General features: G+C 46.2%; 1 protein-coding gene and 2 long non-coding RNA genes across 20 annotated transcripts in view; 1 reads left to right on the top strand and 2 right to left on the bottom strand.

Moving 5' to 3' along the window:
• Positions 12–1,764, bottom strand: LOC110389072. Its single transcript, XR_002433063.1, has 2 exons — positions 1,227–1,764; positions 12–808 (listed from the first exon to the last, which is right to left on the bottom strand). It is a non-coding gene; the product is annotated as an uncharacterized LOC110389072 (long non-coding RNA).
• Positions 1,961–18,412, top strand: LOC110389071. Its single transcript, XR_002433062.1, has 6 exons — positions 1,961–2,618; positions 4,935–5,031; positions 9,722–9,870; positions 14,824–14,930; positions 15,934–16,103; positions 17,597–18,412. It is a non-coding gene; the product is annotated as an uncharacterized LOC110389071 (long non-coding RNA).
• Positions 16,488–18,999, bottom strand: part of PTPRS (protein tyrosine phosphatase, receptor type S) — a 128,191-nt gene continuing 125,679 nt past the window's right edge. For all 18 annotated transcript variants that reach the window (XM_021378966.1, XM_021378964.1, XM_021378973.1 and 15 more), the window contains one exon: positions 16,488–18,838. In XM_021378966.1, coding sequence (XP_021234641.1) covers positions 18,770–18,838 — 69 coding nt within the window. In that variant the 3' untranslated portion in view covers positions 16,488–18,769. The remainder of the gene's footprint in view (positions 18,839–18,999) is intronic.

The following is an 18,999-nucleotide window of genomic DNA, read 5'->3' as shown; positions in this document are numbered from 1 at the left end:
GTAAGTGTCTGATGATGTGCTATAAAAATACTGACTTTTTTTCCTAGATTAAGGATGTGATGTATTTTTTTGACTTTTTTTTTTTAATCTCTGCCTCTAGGTTCATAATGAATTAAAGGCTGTTGAGCACTTCAGAATTACAATTGTTGGGGGGTTGAAGTCTCTTCATTTCTAAGTTTAAAGTCATTTGTACTGCAGGAGAAGAGAGCTCTGCATCTGATTGGTACCTGAACCCAGACATGCCAAGACTGTTAAGCAGGAACATTTTCTTATTTTCCTTCTAATTTCTAATTTCTTCTCCTTTTAATCATGCAGGAAAACAGGTTTGCACCCCTTCTCAAAATTAGGAGCCAAGCTTGCAATGTATTTTTAGTTCAAGGTCCAGGGTTTGCTCTAGATTGATGTCTCATAAGGACAGTGGTTGCTAAATAGCCAAAGGTGATCCTAGAATCCTTTATCCTATATGTCACCGGTTTGCTGCTTCCCTTTGGGAGTGTTCCTCACAGCCTTCCAGTAGCCTTCCTTTTAGCCCTTAGAAGTCATGCTGACATTGAACCACTTAAAATAGGATCTTCTTTGAAGAACTTGTTTCCCTTTCTGAGCCCTAATACTTTTCTCCATATTCCTCTCAAGATGCTGCAGATCTTGTGAAAGAAAAGGAATCTCCAGCTTCCAGTCCTTCATGGGTTAATAGTTTTTCTTGAGAAAAATCGGAGTGATGACTAGTGGGCAGAAGGTGCTGATACAAGCCCATTGGAATTTACACCTGCACAAAGCTTACCTTTTGAGTTTAAGGTCTTCTATAGTGCTGTAATAAGAACAAATACAATTTTAGAGATGCCTTCAGTACTTCCAAGTGACTGCCTGGATCAGACATCAGAAGACAAGGTTCAGAACTTCTATCACAGCCTTGAAGAGTGGAATAGACATTTCCATGCAAACATCCCTAAAGTCACCGTAGGTTTCTGTGACTAGCTCGTACTACTTCATTGAACTACAGATGATGTGGGGTTATAAGAAGCTGTGCTATGCCCAGAGAACCTTCAGGGAGATGATGTGAGTGCTACAACTGCAGAAGTGAGGAGCATTTCCTCTATCTACTTAAGTACTACCTACTAAGTACTGTTTGGGGCAGAATGAAAGACTGTAAATGAGCACAACTCATTGGCCTTTTCTTCTAACCTCTACATCTTTCTTATCCCTGGAGAAAGTGAGTTTGTACATACCTGAAACCTATGCAGCTGAGCTACCTCTCTCACTAAGGCAAGTTTCAGTCCTCCTTTTGCTTTTCCAGTTGCTCCAGTCCATCCTTGGGAGCTGCTGGTGTCCCCTCCTCCTGCCCTGCACAGGGTATTCTACATTACTGGGTGCTGCATGGTTCCCTTCTGCTTGCCTCTGGTCCTGCCCTGCAGGACCATTTCTGAGGACTCAGCTGTTAGCAGACCTGTGTTGCCAAGGCAAGACAAGATGCCAGTATATGATGCTTTGTCTCACACAAAAGACTGCAATTTCTTCTTGCTGCTTTGAGAAAGTCCAGCTTTTCTTGGGCTGCTGAACAACAGGGTGTCCTCATAATAAACGTGTTCTGAAATATGTAGAATAGGAGCTGATAACACTCCCTGAGTCAGTGTCACCAACTGTTGCATGCACAATAAAGTCACTTTGTGATAGTTGCTGGCAGCAATAAAAAGGCTGGGATCAACACTACTGCTTCATGGTCTGAGGCCAGCAGGCACTTTTGTCATGTGGCTGGAGAGTGGAAAAGTGGGTGGAGAAGCCATTCATTAACTCCTTGTCTGGAGGAGGAAAGACCTTCAGCTTGGTAAGAAAAAAAGGAGAATAACTTCTTTTCTTTCTTGGTAAAGGAGAAGATTATTTAGAAGACTGTAGAAACAGCAGTGTTGATTGTGCTGAGACTGTTATCTTCTGGCTACTGCTGGGACAGCCCTGACTTATGGATTCCATCTGTAACGTGATGGAAAGCACAATAATGACAACAGAGCAGCAAGATCCCAGGTGGCAGCAAGCAAGGATTCACTCAAACATGACAGCAGTGGGCACAGAAATAAGGGAAAGAAGCTGCTTACCTTCAGAAGGCCTCAGGTATGCAAGGACCCCCAGAGAGATACCCTTGCCTCTGCTGCCAACCCTTAAAGGAGGTCTGGGAAGGGGTGGATCCTGGCTCCATCCCTTCCAGTCACTCAGCTGTGTTGCATGCACCTGAGCTCCCCTGGGTTGGCCCTGCCTTCCCACCAGGTGCTCAATCACTGTTTCAAGCCCTGACTTAGCATTTCCACTGCACCATCTGTACCACTTTGTTCTTTGCTGTCTCATTGTACTGTCAGTCTAGAATATTTCTTTTAGTTCTGTTGAAACAATTCTTTCAGACGTGTTGCTCCAGATCTCCGGCATGGCTTTCCCACTCCTAGCCTCGCTGCCAGTCCGTGTGCAGATACTGGGGCTTGCAGGCACTCCCTCTTTGGTGTAGTGGCTACTTTCCTTTCTGCTTTGCTTTTGCGACCATTTATTTTAGGAAAAGAGCAGATGATGGAAAAACATTGTCACGTGCTACAGACATCTGTGTTTTGGCCAGTTCTGTGGAACTTCTATTTCTTAAGGTTAGTCTGTAGGGATTTTTCTCTGTTTCTCTTCCCTCACTGTTCATATTAGTTCTTCATCAGTAGTTCTCCTTCAGCTTGAACAAATTGCACCAGTTTAATAAAACTCTTTATTAAACAGGTGCAATTCTCTTCTAGAAGAATGCCCCTATTTTGGTCAGTGTGGTTTATTTGGGTAGTTTTAGCTTAAGGTAATCAGGAGCTTTGAATCTGGGAATGCTGTTTTAGTTTAAAAGCAATTTGAATTAAACTTACAGAACCTGTGTGGTAGCGGGCATCCTTCAGCTGAGGGCTGAAAGGAAGGAGACGATAGATCAGCGCGTTGCTTGTGTCATTTCTCTGGCTTGGGTTTTTTTCAGAGCACAAAGTGAAGACTTTCTTGCAACAGATCCTTTTGTTGTACTGCAGAAGGAAAGTCCTTGTTACTTGTCTCATTTGGGCTTCTTTTCCCTACGCTTTATCTAGCTAAGGTGCTCTGATAAGCTTCTAACACTGTTTTAAAAATAATTTGAATAATTGTATTGTCAGAAGATCTTGTTCAGACCAAACTGCAATTGGAGTGAGCTGGAAAGTGCAGGTTTGTAGCAGACGAGGTTTTCTTGGCACGTGATTATGCTTTGATGGATTAAAGCAAGGAGAAACTGCATGGAACCTGGCAGCTGCCAGAGCAGTCCATCCCATACCGTGGCAGGTGTGATAGCACTACGTGCAGCCGTTCCTACATGTGCCTGCACTCTGACTCATCTGTGCTGCTTCCCGGGCAGCTTGCCTTTGTGTCTGTCTGTGGGACATGTGCAGGAGCTGTGGGACCAGTACCTCTTGTGACCTGTTACTTCTTGTTCCACTGGCTTCGTGTTTCCTGGGTTAGAAGGATAGTTTGTCCCTTTATCTTATTACAGATTAATGAAAAAAACCCTGTATCTGAGTTTAACTCTGTGAAGTTTAAACCTCTTCTGCTTCAGAGTACCTAATAGAGGTGATACCTGCCGGTGCTCCTTTGGGCATTAGTGCCTAGGTTGCCCACAAGAATTTCATGGAAGAAAAGATTGAACAAGCTTCTTGAGACCTTAGCAGAAGTGCTCAAAATGTGTTCATGTGGGTACCCAATTTCCAGCCCCATGTTCAGGTCATTTCTCTGGATTCTCTTCCCATTGAAAACGATGCTGGCATACACAAAAAAACAAAACAAAACAAAACAAAACCAACAAACGAGCTTTGGCGAAGGGCCAAGGCTGAAATGAGTTGGAGATGTTGAGCTGGAATTATTTCGCAGCTTTGACAGCAGAAAAAGATAACAACTTGGTTTATATGCACACCAATAGAAAATTACTGGGAGTTATTTATTCTGCAGTAGAGGAGCAAAACAACTAAATGTTTTGTTTCCAAGAGGATAAATGTAAAGGTCACTCTGCAAATATTGTTTGGAATTATTTAGTGACCACAGCTTAGCCACTTTTCCTGTGGTATAAATAAGAATTTGGCTGTGTTTCAGCACAGTTGACTTTGGCTTACCTCTATTTCCTAGTCTTGCCATTTCAGATGCCAGCTGCTAATATCCTCCAGCAAATGAGCTCGTAGCCAAACTGTCTCTGAAAGAGGAGTGATACCCTCCCCTGTGCCCCAGATCATGGTTTAAAAATAAATAAATGGACAGATCCGCTGCTCATCTGCTTCATTTAATGGAGCCATCTCTTGAAAACACAGCAAATTTTCTTTGATTAGGATTGAATGGTCAGTAACCCATGATGCAAGCCAAGATGCTGCTGCCATTTAGAATAGCAGAGATTCATTTGCCTGACTAGAAAGATCAAATCTAACTTGATTGTAGGTACAGAAGGGTCACTGGACAATTTTCTACATGGAGAAGCAATGGGGTGGAGAAAAAGGGCTGTTGTGCCAGTCTGATTTCCTTGTGTCTCCACTTAGAGCTGAGGGTTTTTTTCTTTTTGTTATCTTAATAGCTTGGAGCCATTGGAGGAAATCTGAGGAAGTGGTGCATCCGATTAATCTGAGATTCTGCTATAACATGGAATTAGCACTGCAATCCTATAGCTGTGTGCCCTGTGTTGGGTGATTAGTGCGAGGTTTTTGTATAGTGAAAAATCTGCCTGAGAACAACTGTTTCTGTGAGATCCCCCTGCTCAGGGATGGTTCTGTTTTACAGAAATGATTAATCACAAGATTTTTCGACTCCTCCTGAGTATAGAAAATTGGCTGCTTATTAAATGCTGTTATTAATCTCATTTCTGTAACATTCTGAAAAAGCAAGAACATGGTCTGTTTTGTCCAAATCAATTTCTCTGTGATTTTCCTCAGTTATGAGGGACGTCCTCATTTTTTTTTCTGCCTGGGATTGAGATGTTCATGCCCCAAGTGCCTCACAGTGTGAATGTACCCTCCGGCCCTTCCTATGGTAAGTACCCCCATGTGACCTAACATGGGTCTTCACGGTGCTCTGCAATGAGCAGTGTCATGCTGACCTAGTCTGTGGCTAAATTTAAGCTTTCTTCTTTTTTTTTTCTTCTTCTTTTTTTTTTTTTTTTTTAAATTGCTATGTATGTTCCCAATAATTGTGTTATGTTGGGAAGGGAACCCCAGTGCCAAGCTTCCCTTGCACTTGGAAGAGCCTCTCTTGATTTCGGACGCCCTTTTTATGCTTTTAAAAGATCTACTCTCTGAGCACAAAGACCACATTTCATGTCTGGTTATAGCACTGACAGAATCATGGCAATATTTCACTCTCAGCAGGCGATTGACTGAAAAAATGGGGGAAAAAAACACCTCCGACACACTGCTTTTATTTTTATGCTGTTCTCATGTGTTCTGTCTGCTGCCTCTGGCCTTAGTCTGGGGAGCATTTTTAACCCCTCTGCTCCTTGCCAAAAGCCCAGTGAGAAGGAATGTCCCCTTGGGCTCCTTTAGTTGAAGCCACAGCATGCCTGGGCTCTTGCAGCCCCGGTGCAGCACGACCGCAGCCTGTCAGCGTCCCCTCACCCCCCCAACGTGCTTCTATTTACTGCCATAATCAGCGCCCATGAAAGGCAAGGCTGAACCACTGCTGTTAAATAGGATTGTCACTGTGACAGGTCCATTGTGGTGAGAAAATCTGTGCCTTTCAGAGTTGACTCTGTTAAAGAGTGATGGTAAAACCAGAGCTGAGTGCCCAGCCTCCCGGCCAGCAGAGCGGTGGCTCTGAGGAGTGAAGGCTGCTCCCTGTATCCCCTGTGCATCAAGGAACATTCAGCATTAACCCTTCTCTCCGTTGCACAGGTGAGGCCTTGGAGGCCGATGGTTCCCTGGGGTGCATCTCACAGAGCGGGGCCAGCAGGTGAGGGAGTTGCTCCTCCCCTCTGCTCTGCCCAGTGCTGGGCTCCCCGGTTCCAGGCAGACAGGGAACTGCTGGAGAGAGCCCCGCGAAGGCCTGCAGAGATGGCGGGGACCTGGAGCACCTCCTGATGGGGACAGGCTGAGAGCCCTGGGGCTGTGCACCTGGGGAAGGGAAGGATGGGAGGGATCTGATCAGTGCTGATCATGTCTGAAGGGTGGGGGTCAGGAGGATGGGGCCGGGCTCTGTTTGGTGGTGCCCAGCACCAGGACAAGGGGCACCACGCACAGACTGGAGCCCAGCGAGTTCCATATGGATACAAGGAAGATCTTCTGTGCTTGAGGGTGGCAGAGCCCTGGCACAAGCTGCCCAGAGAGGTGGGGTCTCCTTCTCTGGAGGTATAGGTATACAACCCCCCTGGATGCTTTCCTGTGCAGCTGCTGTAGAGAACAGCTTTGGTGGGGGTTGACTTAGTCCAGAGGGCAGTCCTGACCCGTACGGATCTGTGATTCTGTGAACTTCCACAAAGCCCTGATCCTACCTCGCAGGGATGCCTTTGGCTGTGGCTGGTTTGTTTGCACTGAGCAGCAGTGGGGTGTGTCCTCCTCCGTGGACTTTGGCTGAGGCTCTTCCCTCCAGCACAGGTGTGCGATCCCAAACAACAGTTGAGTGCCAAAGCTCAAGGCAAATTGCCTCTGGTTGCCAGTAGTGCTAGTGCTGCCAGAGCACTAATCATAGCTGAGAAGACACTTTCTTTATAAACCTCTCCTTTGAGCTCCTTATTGCTACTTTAGAAAAGTAGTATGGAAGTGTCTTGTGTGATCGTGGGTATCAGGTTTATGTAGGAGACAAACCTGGATGACATTCAATTTGTCTGCTGTTCTCCTCTCCCAGTTTCTGCCTGGATACAGTTGAGCATAAAAATCCCCTCAGCTGAGAACGTTTTATAGTTGCAGCAAGTTCTCTAAAGCTGTTTCTCCTAAAATATTCAGGCTTAGTCACCAGTGAGAATGCGTAGCGCAGCTCTAAGGCTTGTGCAGCTACAAATGCGCAAAACGCCTACGGCACAGCACCTGGCACCTGAAGGCTCTGTCAGTGCAGGGGGCAACGAGTACGAAATGAGCTCCTTGGAGGCACAGAGAGCTCCGTGGCAGCAGGGCTGCCTGCTGGGAGGTGCTGTATCCTGCTGGAGTTTCCCAGCAGTGGTGGTGGTCCTGCCGCTGCCTCGTGGCTCTTTGCTCATCTGAGCCTCGGTTTCTAAATCTGTATGGTAGTGGTTATCATCCTTCCCGTCTACCATCCATTTTTTAATGTCAGTTCTCAGTAGGGAAAGTTTCTTCTTTTTAACAGCCTTGCTTTCGATTTTGCAACTCTCTGCTTTCCTGTAGAAAATTGCAAATAGGTTCTCCCAGCTGCTTTCTTCCTACACCGGGTTAATTTCTTTCCTTGGGACTTGACTGCAGTGTGTTGAGTGGGGAGAAGGATGCCTGCCATGAGCAGCTTTTGGTGCTGGGGGGCACTTTGTTGGGTCTCCAAGCTCCTGGCAATTTCCCTTAGGGCTTCCTCTGGTCCAGAGCAAGGAAAAAAATGTAAACCAAAGTGTCGGAACCCAACATAATATTTTGCCCGATAGTGTTTTTGTGATTTATTAACACCAGAGTAAATCAGGGAAACGTATGGCATTACATTTTTGTGTTACGGCAGCATCCTGCATGCAAGATGGGGTTAGAGGCTCTCTGATATGAGGACAGTAAAACACAGCTGTGAAAGGCGTGTGCCCTGGGAGTAGTTTGCAGCCTCTGACAGGGAGATGCTAGGACACAGTGGAAAAGGATGATGGTGAAAATAATGTGAACATGTGCTTTCCTGTGAGTGTGACAGAGCGCATTATTAGGAGCCTTCTGTATATTTTATTTTAGCGATGCAGTAGACAAAGAAATAATAAAGCATCCATGAAAACTTGAGACAGCTTGCTAGTGTTAATGCGGTAGAACTTGAAGTTTCAGGATAAATTTGGGGCAGGAGAAAAGGGTATTACATGGTATTTCTTCCACCCTTTGCAACTGCTCTTGCGGAGACATGCACTTGGCAGTAGGGTGGAATGAGATTAAGAATGGGTAAACTTATTTGGAATGCTTGCTTTATTTAACACGATTATTTGCTTCCAAATCATATCTACTGTGTTCTAAATGTACGTGGTGCTTCCAAAGAGATGGTTAAGCTCATTCAAAGACAAAACAAAACAGTGAGTTTTTGGGCATCTTAAATATTCTGTGAGTTGGATGCTGTCTCAGATGTTAGGAGCCGAGGTGTGAAACCAGCTTTGGTTCAGATCCAGCATCTCCCCCAAGGAAACACAGATAGAAAAGCGTGTGAGTTACCGTCATGGCTGGGTCCTGCTGCCACTGCGATTCTCTGAGAGAGAAATCATTTCAGAAGGGTTAGAAAACCCACACTAATAATGAAAGCTGTGAGCACCCGCTCCTCTGCAGTCCTGCAGGACTCCCCTGGGGCTGCAGGGGACGTGGGGAGCTGCTGCCTTCTCCTGTAAGAGGGGGAGTGGAGCAGACAAAAGCCGCCAAGATCTGATAGTAAAATCTGTTTGGAACAGCTGTCTGCTGACAAGTATAATAAACTGTATTAATGGTGTCATTATTATTCCCTAATTAAAAGCTAATAACTAAGAGTTAATTGCCTTTAAAAGATGAAGCAGTGCTAAGGCAGGGATTTATCTCTGTTTTTCTTTGCTTGCCTGGCTGTGCTGATATTTTCAAGCTAATTAATTGAATGAAATCTTACTGAAAACTAATAATCTCTCTGTGTCAACTCAACCAATCGAATTAAAAGGTGTTTGCTGTGTGCCAGGCTTAAAAAACACGTGTGCTTTTTCCTGCTCCTCACCGTGGGTGATGGCAGCCAGCAGAGCTGAGCGCGGCATGCAGTACTGCTTGATGGGGAATCCTTCCCTGGCTGCGAGGACGGAAGTGGAGCATCGCAGGGCTGCGACGTGTTCCCCAGGACTCCGGGTTTTAGAGCTGTTTGCAGCTCCAACAACACCCTGCCCTTTCCTACCTTGAATCACCCATTGTCACTCTCAAAGGTGCCACTTCCGCATCCCCTTCCCAGCTCCTGGCAGTTACGTGATGCTAACTGAAAGGAACCAAATGTTCTCTTTGGAAGTTCTCTACATCAGTGTTAATCTTCTATGTGGAATAATTTTATTAAAGTTCCCCAGAGAGCGAATTGTAAATTCATTAGAGCCTGTTTTGGACTGCACCCTCCCTCATTTTGGGTGGGGAAAAATAAAAAAAGAAAAAGATTAGAAGTCATCTGGTCTCCATGATAATTAAAAAGAAGATGCTCAAACATAGTTCTTAATTAAACTGTAATGAGATAAGAACTCCATAGACTGCTTTTAGTCTGTTGGAAAGATGCAGAGGTTCCCATTGTAATTATGTGATTTATGATCTTCCATGCAGAGATGTAATTAGGTTTTTTCCCCCTCTTTTAAAATTTAAACATTATTTAGATAAAAAATGACACAGCATTTTGAATCTGCTTTTCCTGGTGGGATTGTAATTCACTTTGAAATCATTTTAGGCTTCAACCTAAAAAAAAGAGTCCTCTGTAACTGTCAGGAAGCCAAGAGGTGAGATCATAAAACACAGCCCTGGAAGCTGTGGGATGCGGTGGGGTGGCAGCAGGAGATGGGTCAGACACCTGAGGTCAACACAGCAGCGTTTCCCACTGCATACTGAGAAGTGTTTGTGTTTTTTAGGTAGCACTACGGGGTGACACTGATCTGCGATGCTGGTGAGACCCACAGTTGGTTTGTTTCTGCCGGATCTTCTGTGAGGAAACAAAGCAAGTGCTCAGTGTGCTTCTGCTTGAGAGGTCTCACCCCTCAGCTGTGCAAGAAACATCCAGGTGAGATGAATGAGACCTGTAGACCTTGCTGCTCCCTAAGAATAATGCTAACCTCTCCTTATTAGCTGGAAAAAAAAAAAAAGATCAAAGTGTCAGACTTGGGGGGCTGAAAGAAAGAAGAGAATGGACTCTTCAGCAAGGTCTGTTGGGATAGGGCAAGGGGAAATGGTTTCAAACTAAAAGAGGAGATTTAGATTGGATATAAGGACTAGGGGTGATGAAACACTGGCACAGGTTGTCCAGAGATGTTTTGGGTGCCCTGTCCCTTGGCCGGGCCGGATCAGGCTGGACAGGGCCCTGAGGACCTGATGGAACTGTGGGTGTTGGACCAGGTGGCCTTTAAAGGGTCCCTCCCAACTGAAACGAATCTATGGTCAGACCCTGCTCTGCATGGCAGTCACAGAGACTTTGCTTGAGTGCCAGTGCAGGGATCAAGGCAGATGCTCTGCTTTCTGTATGGAAACACAGAGAGTGGAATTTTGCTGAAGGTCTTTCTCCGGTACGAGGAATTTCTCGTCAATTGCCTGATCTCATAAACCACACCAACATCACGGGCAGAGGCACGGAGGGGAAATTTCCTGGGAATTGGAGCCCTAAACTTGGGAGCACTCTGGGACTCTGCTCATTGGTTGGATGTTTGTGTGACAGCTGTAGCAGATTTTCTTTTTGCTTGTCTTTCAGTTACAGAATCAGAGAAAGTTAGTTCACCTGGCTGCAGTCGTTAGCAGGAGCAGGTGCTGCTGGTGTGGGTGGTGCCACTTTGCTGGGCTCCAGGCTTAGGTCACACTGCAGTTCAGCCCATGGCACCAAGAGCGTCCCTTCCGTGCAGATGGATGGATAGAGGTTGGTTGTGCTGGCATTGTGGGATGGTTGGGGTAGGTTGGCAGCTGTTGGTGCTGCGGTTGATGGGCAGTAACCCCCCAGCTTCTTTGGCTTCGGTGCTGTCCCCTTGTCCCTCCCCTGTCCTCCCCACAATGCTGCTGTCACTGTGCCCTGGTGGTGGTTAACTCCTGTGCTGTCACTTGTTGTGTTCCTGGTTCTGTGGTTTGGTGAGGTGCTGTGTGTCCTGTGCTTTCCTGCACTGTTTTGGGGGATTGTTTGTTTGTTTTTTTTAAAGCAAAATGAAGGTGGCTGTGCATTACACCAACATTTCTCCATTTCTCCCTTCACTTTTTTGGAAGTGAGAATTTGCCTAAATCCCTGCTGTGTCCTCTCTTCTATCTGTTAAGTGTAGCACTATGGAAAGTGTTATTTCAGTTCTCTGTATTTTAAATGGTTGTGTGGATTCACAAGCCAAGCAGAAGGTCTCTGTTGCTGTGTCCTCCTGGAAGTCTGGTGGCTGCAGGTCATGGCAAGTGCTCAGGTGACTCCTTCGTGTCTTTGCATCCCTGGTGCCTCCTGCCTGGAGTTACAGCTTGGTGGCTTTTGAAATGTAGTGTAGATGCCTTCAAATAGGCGCAACATTCTGGAAATGTGTCAGTGTGGTATTAGGGATGTGGTCAGTGGGCATGGTGGGGATGGGCTGATGGTTGTACTTGATAATGTTAGAGGTCTTTTCCAACCTTAATGATTCTCTGATGCAGAAGCACAGAGGTGTTTTGAGAACCTGGCTTTGCTGAGGCATGTTGGTATAACTGTACTGTTGTGGATGGAGTGTGAAAGCCATAGTCAAGTTTTGTTAAGAAAGCTCCCTTTGGAGTTTGGCAGAAATGAATTAGGTTGCTGCAAGGGTCTGAATTAAATACAAAATCCACAGTTACACATTTCCACTGGGTTGCTTTGTCTGTCCCTCATCACTGTCGTATGGGTTTGACCAAGGAAGATGAAGGACGTGGTTCTAGGCTGGGTCTGGTGCTACTGTGAGGGAGAAGCAGCTGAATCCAAACCAGGAGTTCACCAACGGCAACCTGAGTCTGATTAAGGAAACCCTCAGGGAACTTCTCACAGCTCCCCTCTGCCCGCTCCCCTCTTCGGAAGTGGTGAACCCTGGAAATGGAGAACCTCAGTGCGGAGCCAGTGGTTGTTCTGCTGGGAAGTCCTTGGCTTTCCTGGTCAGAAAGAGATGGGAGGAAAGTCTGGCAGAGGTGGAATCTGAGTTAGTAATGTTCAGCAATTTCCCGAACAACACCTTACATGCAGCTCAGACAGAATGTTATGTGTTTAAAGACAAAAAGATTTTTCTAATCATTTGTGTACAATTTTTTCAGAGGGGTTTATTATCCTCAGTAAGCCTGGGATAAAGCCCTTGTGTAACCTATTAATCTAGGATCGCCATCTGCATGTACATGTGTGCTTGTATGTATGCAACGCTGTGTATGCACACAGATGGATGGAGCGCCCAACTCTGTTAATCGGGAATCTGTCTCTTCAGTGACTGGAAGGGAATCATACATGTCTGACTTTCAAGAGATAAAGGTGTGATGAGATAGCAACATTGGGGTTTGATCTTTGTACAAATTGCAAAGGGATCTAGAGTTACTGCTCTAGTGTATAGGTGGATAAGCAGATAGGTAGACAGAATAGAAAAATAGGCAGATTAAAGATGGACTGGGATGAATACATTAAATGGCTGCAGAAGAAGCACTGTTGTTAAACAGAAATGCTTCAGTATTGTTCAGACTTCAGCTGTCTTCCTGGTTTTGAAACAATCTAATAATCTGCTTTTGCTGTGAACAGTTAATGTGAGTGCAAACGTCAGACACAGCTGTGTGTGGGGGGGAGGTTCAAAGCAATTACCTTCTTGTTTCAAGTACATGTGGCCAGCCTGGTGCACCTGGGTGTGCTATCAGTCTGCTGGAGAAGGACCAGTTGCTACTGAGCACAGCCAGGTGCTGTCCATTCTGCCCGCCCCACGGAACACTGAGGGCTCCTCCTGCTCTGTGGGATCACAGAACACCCTGAGTTGGGAAGGACCCAGAAGGATCATTGAGTCCAACCTCTGGCTCCACACAGCACCACCGAAACCCTATGTCTGAGAGCAGCGTCCCAGTGCTGTGCCCACTGCCTTTGGGAGCATGTTCTGTGCTTTCTGCCCTCTGGTGCAGAACCTTCACCTGTCGGTCCTTGGAATCCGCAGAGGTCAAAGTGCCAGCTGCATGCTGATGGCAGTCGGATGGCCACAGGTCCCACAGGTCGGGGGTTTGCACAGAGCTGCCTCTTCACTAGTGAGCAAGGCTCTCTGCAGGCTGAGGGGTTGCTTTGCTTTATAGGAGAAGCTCTGTGCAGCTGTGGATGCAGGGAGGAGCCAGCGTGTGTCCGTTTGGATGCCGGCTGTGACACTGCAATAAAAGTGATTGAATTCGTTCTGGTTCCTTTATCAGGAGATTTGGGAACAGTCTTCCCATATCCCTTTCCCAGTGGATGAACTTGTTGAGATAATAAGACAATTTTCACAGCGCCTGCTCGGGTATTTACTTTTTCCATTTCAATTCTACATCTGCTCAGTTACCGACTTGGAATTTGCAACCATCTTATTTAGGAGAAGGAATTGATTTCTCATTCTGTTACTGCTTCTCTTGGTATAATTAAAGCGTATTGCAAAATGAAGAATTTCTCCTGGCCTGGGAACTGGTTTGCCTCTTGGGTAATTCTGTAAACCAAGAAAGGCTTTTCGTTTTCCTCTGGAATGTAAATTATGGTTACATCTACTTTAAAGTCTTTGTTGTGCTGCAAGGGACCGAGGGGGCTCTTGGTTTAGGGTTGTGCAGAGGCGGAGGGGCTTTTGCAAATCAGACCCGTGGTGATCTGGCAGCCAGGCCCATGCAAATGAAGCTTGATTTGATGCAGGAGGTGGTATTGCCCGGTGTGGTGCAGCAGCAGTAACAGTGCAGACCTAGAGCCTTGCTGGCAGTCCTTTTCTGTAAAAATACAACCTGCAGTGATTTATTTCTTCCAACGTGTACCAGCACAGCTAATAAACGTGCTGTCAAAGCTACCTGTCAGCGCTCACGTTAAAGAAAAAGAAGAGGGAAACTTTTAAAAAAGATCCGTGAATCAATAAGAAACAAGGAACTGCCTGGCTGAAAATGGGCGTTCGTGGGCCATCACGTAGGCTTTAATCAAACCAACTGACCGCATGCCAGGTCTCAGGCCAGCGCTGCCTGCACAGAGAGCCCTGTGAGGACAAGCAGCCCTGTTCCATGTGCTCATTGCAGCAGGGCTGGGCACCGTGGAGCTGCACCGCAGCATCCTGCAGCCTGCGATAATTTATGCCTAATCACACCACGAGCACATCGCTCTGACACATTCAGAAACCACGTGTTAGAATGTAATTTGAGGAGCTTATAGGCCCCAGTAAAATGATGCGTCCATGGGACCGTTATGAGCAGGTTTTTGAATGCGTTTGTGGTGCTTCTGCTTCCTGGAGGCTGACAGCATCCTGGCCTGAAGTGGAGTGCACAACCCTGTGGTTGTCCTCTGTGATAAAGCAGCAAAAAGCTCAGCAGTGCACATCGGCACTGATTGCACTGAGCTGAGTTCAAGCGGTTGGTGTTCCGGGCTCCACAAAACTCTCCTGGCTGCATCAGGGCAGTGCAGGGTGCTGCTACCCTCTGATGGTGGCACTCACTGCCTGCCCGGCCCTGACACCACCTCTGCTCTTGCTTTGTCCACCTGCAGTGGAGTGGGCGGCCTCAGCCTGTTGCGACTGCAGTGGTCCCAGAGGTGGCTCCGGGCGGTGGGTGCCATAGCTCCATCTGTGCCAGTTTTAGGTTTTTCAGTGCCAGAATCATCCCCTGGAGGCTCTGGGTCTGCACAGCAGCTGTGGGTGGGGGCTCTGCTGAGGGAGGGGAATGTGGTGCCTCTTTCCCCCAGCGTGCTCCCATGGTGTGAGGGGCAGGAAGAGGTGTGCAGACTGCTCTTTGTTTCTTCGCCTGTGTTTTAAGTTTTGCATGGAGTGATGCGGTTGAAATCAGAAGTCAAAGACCTTAATGGATTTTTTTTTTTTCTTCCTAGTGATAACGCTTGTGTGCCTCTACCTGCCAGAAGAGGAGCTGCTGAAGGACCGATGACCTGGCCCCACTGCCAGAGTCTGTAAGCATTACTGGACTACTGCAGCTTGCGTAAGCCTGACTCCTGCAAGTCTTGCTCTGAGATTTTACTTTGGATATGCTTCTCTAAATGCCCTCCTACTGTATTTATTTATTTATTTTTCATTTGAGGGGAGAGAGGAGATTTACTTACTTAGTTCCCAGCTGCTGTTCCAGTTCTCTTTGTCACTCTTTCCCTCTGCTCCATGTGACGCTTAGTTCTGTTCAGTGAGGGGTTTGCAGCTCAACCTGGGGGATGGTGACACAGCTCAAAGAAAGGGCAGAACAAAACTGAAGAGACTGGAGAGTAGTGATGAGAACGATTAGCATCACAGAACTGCACTGCTGAGTGCAGGAGCCTAGGTGGGCGTATGACAGAGGTACGGAGGCTGATGAACAGTGCTGAAAAGGAAAATCAGTTTTTCCTTTCTATTTTTCAATGACAGAATAAAGAGATATTCCAAGCCAATGCGCTGATTGAGGCAAGGCTGATGAATGGTAACTGTGCTGTGTAGTAGTGCAGACCTGTCGGGTTCAGATTCTTGAGTCCAAGAGATCAAGAGTCAAAAGAAAATCTTTACTATTCATGTATCTGCCTGCAGGTAGTCATGTACACAAGACGTGATTATGAACAGGGAGATACTCGTTTTTCTTCTCCTTTTTCCTGTGCTATCATTCTGATGTTCTTTGACTCTCCACCTGCTCCATCTATCACGTGGATTAACAGCATTCTGAAGGTGATGTAATTCCTTGAGTTCACAGCTCCCCCAGTTCTGTGTTAACTTGCTAATCCTTCTTTTTTTTCTTTTAAGTGGATGCCAAAATGCTACTGGTGCTGCTCTGGTAGGGAGGGAGGACTGGTGCTGGCACAGCACATCTGTAAAGGCAAGATGCAGAAACACTCTCACAGGACTGTGGTTTGGTTCATAGCTGCAAATCTGGCTCAGATGGACTTCAGAGTTTTGAGTGACTCATGTTAAAATTGAGAATACGTCTAAGTTCTGTGCTTCAGTGCTGCCATCCCATTGCGTTGCAGGCCATGGCAGCGTGGGTCACTGACCTTTCTGGATGGTGGTGGAGCTGCGTCCTGCTGCCCCTTCCTCCATTATTCCCCTCACCGCAGACATGGGAACCTCTGGCAGTAATGATGGAAACCTCCATCTGCCCCATCCACGCGCTCCCACTCTGACCTTCAGCTCTGAGAAAGTAAGTGATTCTTCCCTGAAAAATACCAGCCTGATCTGGTGGGAGGTGTCCCCACAGCAGAGGGTGGAAGTGGGTCATCTTTAGGGTCCCTTCCACTCCAAACCATTCTGAGCCTATAATGATACCCAAACTAATGGTATGCATATGCCTCTGTGACTGCAGCTATTTTGCTAAATGCTCTCCAAATGAGGTTGTTTCTTTGCAACTGCACGTTTGGCATGTAAGGGTGGTCTATTTTTAGATAGAACATAAGCGCAGCAGAGGAAGAGCAACCTGGTACCTGGCTGTGTATGCCAGCAAAAAAGGGTTTTGCAGCTGCTGCATTACACAGAGCAACTGCTTCATTCATTGCCCGATCCTAACAACAAACGCGTGCAGTCAGCCTTTCAGACAATCTTCCTTTAATACAAAGTCAATATATCTACATACACTGTGGTATGAAAACCACTTAATGTTTCAGTTTGAAATAACAGTGTGAAAGCAACAGCACTTTGCTCTCATACAAAGAAAAAAAACCTTCCCCCACCCCACCCCAATTCTTCCAGTAAGATTTTGCTGCAACATACTTAGAAATTTGGGCAACTTTCACACAAATAAGAAGTAAAATCTTGAAGAAGCCTTTTGCTCTCTCTTTTTTTTTTTTTTCTTTCACTTAAAGACAGGAAATGGATTGTTGTGGGGTTTTCCGGGTAGCACTGGATGGCAATAATTACCCCTTCTAGAAAAATAAAAAAATCAGAGGCAAGCAGTGTCTGGGGCAGTGCATCTTTTCCAACACACGCTGTCCTCTGTGCACTTCTGCAAGTGAACTTCTTGTCATGTACACCTCTTAAACATATTGTATCTTCACCCCAGTGCACAGAGTTGGTCTCTTACCTCCATTACACTGCTGATGTTTAAAAGCTGTGTGCTTGCCCATGTGTGCTGTGGCTCTGAAGCTGCTGTCTTTTTGTCTTCAGTCCTAAGACACTGGCATTTTTTTAATTATCTCCCAGTTCACCCCTGGCCCTGGTAGGACGGAGCAGCATGGCCACAGCTGAAGGGGAGGAGGTTGGCACTGCCACCAGGTCTGGGCCTGCCTGCTGATCTCACACCCTTCCAAAGACACGTGATATGTCTGAGATTTTAAACAAAAGAAACAAAAAATAATCCAGAAAGGACATTTTGTTCTTACATGAGCAAGTTAAACCTTTTAAATGGTAGAAAAGCAATATGTAGAAGTAGCAATTTGCACTGCATTTTTATATATCACAGCCATTACACGTAACATTTCTACAGTGAAAAAATAGACTGTCTTTGAACATAATATGAACAAATAAGCAATTTTTTTTCTTTTAAATTCATTGACTGATATTCTTTGTCTTTAAAAAAAAAAAAAGGAAAAATACACTATTTAAAAAAAAGTAATGTCACTTGTTACAGTTACATCGATACTTTAAAGAAAGCCACTCACAGTATATGCCATTGAATGCATCTTACTTGATCTTTCCCAGTTATTTATACAGCTAGGGCTTGTTCGTAGCTGTGCCCATGGGCTCGGTGTGAAGTGGTACCGGGACAGTCCTGAGGCAATCTCTGCATCACTCCTGGAGAGCTGCTGCGTCCAGAGGTGAAGGTTTGGCAGCAAGAAGCAGTTGGCTACAGGAAGTAAGTGTCCTAAGGGTGCTTCTCGGGCTCCTTTCAGAGAGATGCGTCTGGCCTTCTGTGGCAGGAACTGGTGGGGTGGCACAGCTGCTTGCAGCAGAAGTGGGGTTGTGTGAATGTGCAAAGAGAATGGGAAAGGGGCTGCCTTTCTGTCCTGGGTGTCCCACTGCTGCCCGCTCAGTGCCTCCCTGGAGCTGGATGTGCTGAAAAGGGAAGCGAACCCAGCCCAGCAGAGCTGCCACCTCCACCTGTGTACCTGCTGCGTGCAAGGGGAGGGGGCCATGCTGGGGCCAGGTCTGGGTTTTCCTCTCTCTCTTTCTCTCTCTCTCTCTCTCTCTAATTTTAAATATCCTAAAAAATAAATTTTGGAATTAGAAGAAATGAGGAATGTTCTAAGTATTCAAAGTGTGAGCTATAAAACCTCTCGCATGGCAGGGGCACACAGTGAATGCTGTTTGCAAGGTGCCTGTAAGCCCAGAATCATCCCACTGTTGATATTGAGGTTATTAAGACTCCAGCTAGAAGATCTCCTGACCCTACGCTTGCCTAAGTGTCAAGATTTAGTTCCTTAACTTTTACAGAACACCTTCAATTCTGCAAGTGACTTCCTTTAAAGACTGCCAACTATATTAGTAAATAAACTGAACTCTAATGATGTAACCAAAGTCGGTTTCCTTCCCTTCTCCAGCGGTAACGTTTCGCAAGGTGTGTTTTAGCTTTTGGATCTGTTTGATGATGTCCATACATCCTCCACAGCGAACACCACTTGAGGTAACAAGAGCAGTTCACCACTTAAAGCAGTCCTTCAGCAATCTCCTGAGTTGCCTCTTCACGGTCCAGGTTACAACATGGAGTTCCTGAAGGGGTGTTCCTTTCAATCCTTCCCCCTGCTCCCCAACGCATTGTCTGGATGAAAAGGTACTTCTTCTGATTCAGTTTTTTAAGTTCAAGCGCTCCTCCTGGGTCAAAAGAGGCCTTCCAGGACTTAAGTGGTTGGTAGAGTCTGCACAACAGATGGCTTTTTATGTTGCATAGTGATCAAAACTTCCCAGATATTCCAAAGCTGCCTGGTAACAGAACTGGTATTCATCCTGCCAATGATAAAGAGAAGCATAGCTTCAGAGATTGAAACAACTCGGGATGCCTGCCCTGCTTAGCAGCTGGCATGTACCTGGGCAGCAACCAAGTGCAGATGCTTTCATTCTGAAAGAGCTGTGAACCACAGGGAAGGGAAACCCCTTCCCTTTATTGT

The sequence above is a fragment of the Numida meleagris genome, chromosome 27 (assembly GCF_002078875.1).
Source record: "Numida meleagris isolate 19003 breed g44 Domestic line chromosome 27, NumMel1.0, whole genome shotgun sequence".
Lineage (NCBI taxonomy): Eukaryota > Metazoa > Chordata > Aves > Galliformes > Numididae > Numida > Numida meleagris.
This window is presented reverse-complemented; position numbering and strand designations above follow the sequence as displayed.